General features: G+C 43.8%; 1 protein-coding gene across 1 annotated transcript; it reads left to right on the top strand.

Annotated features, from left to right (window-relative positions):
• The first annotated feature begins 945 nt into the window (after window positions 1–945).
• Window positions 946–2,849, top strand: olig3 (oligodendrocyte transcription factor 3). Its single transcript, XM_035950484.2, has one exon. The coding sequence runs from the start codon at window positions 1,216–1,218 to the stop codon at window positions 2,104–2,106; it is 891 nt and encodes a 296-aa protein (XP_035806377.1). The 5' UTR covers window positions 946–1,215; the 3' UTR covers window positions 2,107–2,849.
• The last annotated feature ends 2,078 nt before the right edge of the window (window positions 2,850–4,927 follow it).

The following is a 4,927-nucleotide window of genomic DNA, read 5'->3' as shown; positions in this document are numbered from 1 at the left end:
TTCCTTAATTTGTCTTTTTAGTTTGCATTTTTTGCATTTGTGTGTATTGAAAGACTTTTAATTTCTGCCGAAAAGCAATAATAACTGTAGTGTATTTTGATATTTAGTAATTTTAGTGTTTAATTGTCATTTAGTTTTTATTTGGAGGGCAGAATATTTTTAATAAAAATAGATTCGAATTATACATGTATGTAAAAAAAACTTGCTATAGCCTCTAATAATAATAATAATAATAATAATAATAATAATAATAACGATAATAATGACATTTAAGTTTAATATAGGTCCAGCCATGGGGTAAAGCCTGACGCCCACATGCTGCCATATGGCCAGCAGAGTGCCGAGTGTCGGAGCAGGAATGTTACCTCAGTCCCAGCGGAGGCCCTGCACCCCTGCGGCCGCAGTAGCCGCTGAATGGGAAAGAAGCAATTTCCCTTCCCATTCCTCCTCATTCCCTCAGGCAACCAACCGGCCGAAGCGCGGAGACTTTGGTTTTAAATGTCCGATAAACAAGTGAGCAGCAAATGTGTTGAAATGTTAAAGAAAGCACCGCGAGGTCTCTCCTCTCCGTTCAGGCGATCATGTTTTAATTTGGCTGTGCGTAAAATTGAAACCGCGCGTAAAGATGCGCGGCAGATAATGCACAGAATGCACAGAATTTAGGGTTTACGCAGCAGTTTAAAAAATAAAATAAAAGGGGCTTCTGGTTAGTTTGTCCGAGGAAGCGCAAACTTTGTGATCCGAGAGGAGAGGCGCACTGTGCCCCCAACAGCGTCCTGACAATGGCAGTGAATGGTTGCGCACCGCGGTCACTGGGACAGTCAAAGCACACCGCCCCCTTCCTAACGGGCACGTCATCCTCCTAACTAGGCGTTATGAATAGGAAAGCCGCTTTGTCTGTCCGCTTGTATAAATACCCACTATCAGTGTCCTCCTCACCGCAGAGTTACAGAGACACACGCAGGGAGAAAGTCGGCAGCCACAGACGCCAAAGTGGACACCGATGTGATAAGAAGGCTCAGAGGCGCGGGACAGGAGGGTTTACAGGCAACATCAGGTGACCAGAGCGACTAAAAGGCTCTAGAAAGAGAGAAAGGGGGGAGACAGAGGGAGTAAAAGGAGAGAGAGGGAGAGTGGAGAGAGTGAAAGTGAGAGAGAGAAGGAGGAAGCCAGCAGCGACCTCCTACCCAACAACCTCGGAAGCAAACCCATAAAATGAATTCAGACTCCAGCCCGAGCAGCAGAGCCTCTTCCCCGGACATGGACGGCATGTTTCTGCGAGACCACCCGCACCACCATCACCACCACCACCACGTCGGCTCCTCCGTGTCCTCCTCCACGCAGAGCGGCGAGCAGCAGCGCCAGAAGATGACCGGCGGCGAGCACCTGCGCTCTGGAGACCCCAAGTCAGTGGGAAGCAGCAGCAGCAACAGCAGCAGCAGCAGCAGCAGCAACAAGTACAAACTGAAGAAGCAGGTCACCGAGGAGGAAATGTACCACCTGAGGCTCAAGATCAACGGCCGGGAGAGGAAGCGAATGCACGACCTCAACCTGGCCATGGACGGCCTGCGAGAGGTGATGCCGTACGCGCACGGGCCCTCGGTGAGGAAGCTGTCCAAGATCGCCACGCTGCTTCTGGCCAGGAACTACATCCTGATGCTCACCAGCTCCTTGGACGAGATGAAGCGGCTGGTGGGGGAGATTTACGGCGGGCAGCACTCGGCTTTCCACTGCGGCACCGTTGCGCACGCACCCGGCGCCGGTGGACACTCCGGAGGTCCCGCAGCCGCAGCAGCCGCCGCCGCTGCCGCCGCAGCAGCCGCCGCGCACCAGGTGCACCCTCTCCTCGGGAGCGCGCTGTCTTCCTCCACGTCCTCCACTCTGTCGAGCGCGCTGCCGGGGCTCACGTCCATCAGGGCGCCGCACTCCCTGATGAAGGGCTCCCCGGCTGCGCCCCCGGCCCTGCAGCTGGGCTCCGGCTTCCAGCACTGGGCCGGGCTGCCGTGTCCCTGCACCATCTGCCAGGTGCCTCCTCCTCCGCACATCCCCATCACCTCCAGCAGCCTCACGAGACTCACAGGGGAGGGGAAGGACGGGATGAAATGATGCTGACACTCAGCAGAGACTCCGAGCTGCTTGTAAATAGAGAATTCAGGGCATGAGGGTGAATTTGGCCTCACTGGTGCATGTTGTTGTTTAGTCTGTTTTCTTGTTTGGCGTATGAGAAAAAAATAACGTGTTATTTTCCTCCTTGTAACAAGGACTAATATAAAGACTGATGATTTTGCCAGTTGAAGGTAAAAAGAGAAAAAAAAGTTGCGTCATGCAGCAAGATGTCATGTTCCTCCTGTGTCTGACTGACTTTCCGTCAATAAGAGAAGTGAAGGAGGCTGCATGAACATTTTAACTCACTTTGCTTTTTTTATTTTTTATCAGGCGTCATTTTGTGAAAACGAAGAATGCTCTCTGTGCCTTGTACCAAGGATCTTAAACTTGAGTTCTATATGAAAATAATGACATTTATGTGTTTGGCTAAAACAATTTTTCCACCGTGGAAATTTGTTTTAAAATCTAAGTTTTTAGATTTATTCTAATTGTGTGCCTCACATGTGATCTAATTTCTTTTTTTGTTTGTTCTGTTTTGTTTTTTTTTTAAACACGTTTGTCTCCTTTTTTGTTTGCATGATGGTGTAATTATCACAGCATGTGACTGTTTTTGCTGAACTGAATTTGTTATGCCCAGAGACCCTGTGTCTTTATTTTTGTACATTGTTGATGACTGATGAAATATTTATTATCGCCCAGAGTCCCTGGATGAAATTTCAATAAAACTGGAATTATGAATCATATTTACTGTCTTCTTCTGTTTTTTTTTTTTATATATATATATAAAAGAAACACTCACTTGAAACTCTACACAATTAAAAACATTATTTGGGTCAAGTTTAAATAAATTGTAATTTTTTTATGTCTTTTTAATAACTTAATTTACATCTCATTTATTTTCAATTAGAGGCAAACTTCCACTCCTTTAAATTTCTCTTTATTTGCTCTGAATCATATTTAATTCTTACACATTTTTAACATTTAAGTCTTATTTTAAATGATGTTTTTAGAGTGTGTGAAGTGCAATAAACTGCAAAAAGGCCTCAGTTAAAAACACCAACATGTAATTACTCTGACACTTTTTACTGGTCTCTCATTTGCTTTTTGCAAATAAAGGAAAATTAAATGCAGATTTTAAGCTGAAAATTGGTCAAATATATTGACTTATAGAAAATACTTAAAAGGAAAAACAACAAGTGAGTGAATGAAAATCAATAATAGATAATTAAGTGTGTTTTTGGCTTCCTATACATTATTTTACTGAAATAGGAATTCCTGGAAATGAGGCCTAATTATAGCAACATTTTGAGGATTTTGCAACAGAGCACAATATATGGGTGAATTTTCTGCAACCAAAACCATTTTTCAAGCCTGTTTTATCAAATTCTTCACCTATTTTTGCACCCACACACCTCATGTTGCACAAAAACACCATGGTGCAGTATTTATTTAACATTTCCGAAGAGCAAATGTTTTTGTTTTTTAAAAAGGGCTGAAAATGAGGCTGAGACGAGGGACTGGGCTGCAGCCTAATGGAGCCCGGCTCAACTGATCCCTGCAGCAGCTCCAAAGCGAACCGCCTCCGGGGAGCGCAAAGCAGTTTGTCCGCCGGGTCCCTTGGGTGTTCCTCCTTCTCATCTCTGCAGCGACAGAATGTATGTTTGTGGAGATTACAAGTTAATTGTTCATGGGGGACCGAGAGGAGAAAATCACATCACAGAGAGGCGTCGGGATTACAGGCTACTAAATGTAGAAGATTATACATTCAGACCCCCTCCTCAGCCTCGCTGCATGTAAATGAGTGTGTGGATTAAAAAAAAAAAAGAAAGAAAGACAGAAAAAGAAAAGGAGAAGAAGCCCTTTTGTAACTTATTTGGAGGGAAGAAAACACAAGTTCTGTGGCTAAGTTGAGAAAGAGTGAAAGAGTTCATTTTACACTTCTTTTTTTTTGTCTTTAGGAATGAGTATAGCCTGTCTGTCCCTCGCAGGCTGCCAGATGGGATGTAAATAGCTGGGTAGCTGCAATGGCCTTTTAACCACACAACACTGAGGAGGATGTTGTCAAGGGAAGCTGGCGGTTTGCGAGTTAATAGTCATGAGTTGGGGTAATTACTTAAGGTTTATTATGCTCTGGTTTCAAAGGAAATGGACTCTTCAATGGGCCGAGAAATACTTCTTAATTCTGGCTAATTAGGAGCTGATTAAGCAGAGACAACTGCTGCTGCTGCTGCTATCAAGCACTGTTACATTCAGAGAAGCAGATCATTTGTAAGTAAGCCACAGAAATAACGCACAAAACAATCACGCACATGCAAATAGCATGCACAAGACAAATGCAAATCATGCAGTTGCATGTTAAAGAGGTGAATGTAAATCAGTGTGCTTCCAGTTTTATTTTGGAGGAGTCTAAAGCTTGGTCAGATATGATGATCATATGCTGCCAGGAGGATCTTTCTGGCCTGTACTCTCAAATGTAAGTTTGTTTTTCTATGATTCTGCTAAAATTTTAAAGGTAAATGAAAAAGTAACTGTACTCTCGCCAGCAATTAGTTAATTATACGTTTTGTGTCAGTGTTTATCGTAATGTTGGGGCTTATCTTCCTGGCAGGGTTCACAAAAATTATCCTCATTAGACTCAGACTTTTATTTCTACTTTTTTTTCTCTTAATCGTGTCAAATCCCACTGAGATTCAAATTCCTCTTTTTGACGAAGGCAGTGAGGACAGAAAGTTGGAGAGGACATGGTAATGATGCAGCACGATGAATTCAACCAACTAAACTTAAAAAAATAACGGATTATGTTAAAGACTGAAATAAGTGA

The sequence above is a fragment of the Amphiprion ocellaris genome, chromosome 16 (assembly GCF_022539595.1).
Source record: "Amphiprion ocellaris isolate individual 3 ecotype Okinawa chromosome 16, ASM2253959v1, whole genome shotgun sequence".
Taxonomy (NCBI): Eukaryota; Metazoa; Chordata; class Actinopteri; family Pomacentridae; genus Amphiprion; species Amphiprion ocellaris.
The sequence above is the reverse complement of the archived record's forward strand: the minus strand, read 5'-3'. Positions and strand labels throughout refer to the sequence as shown.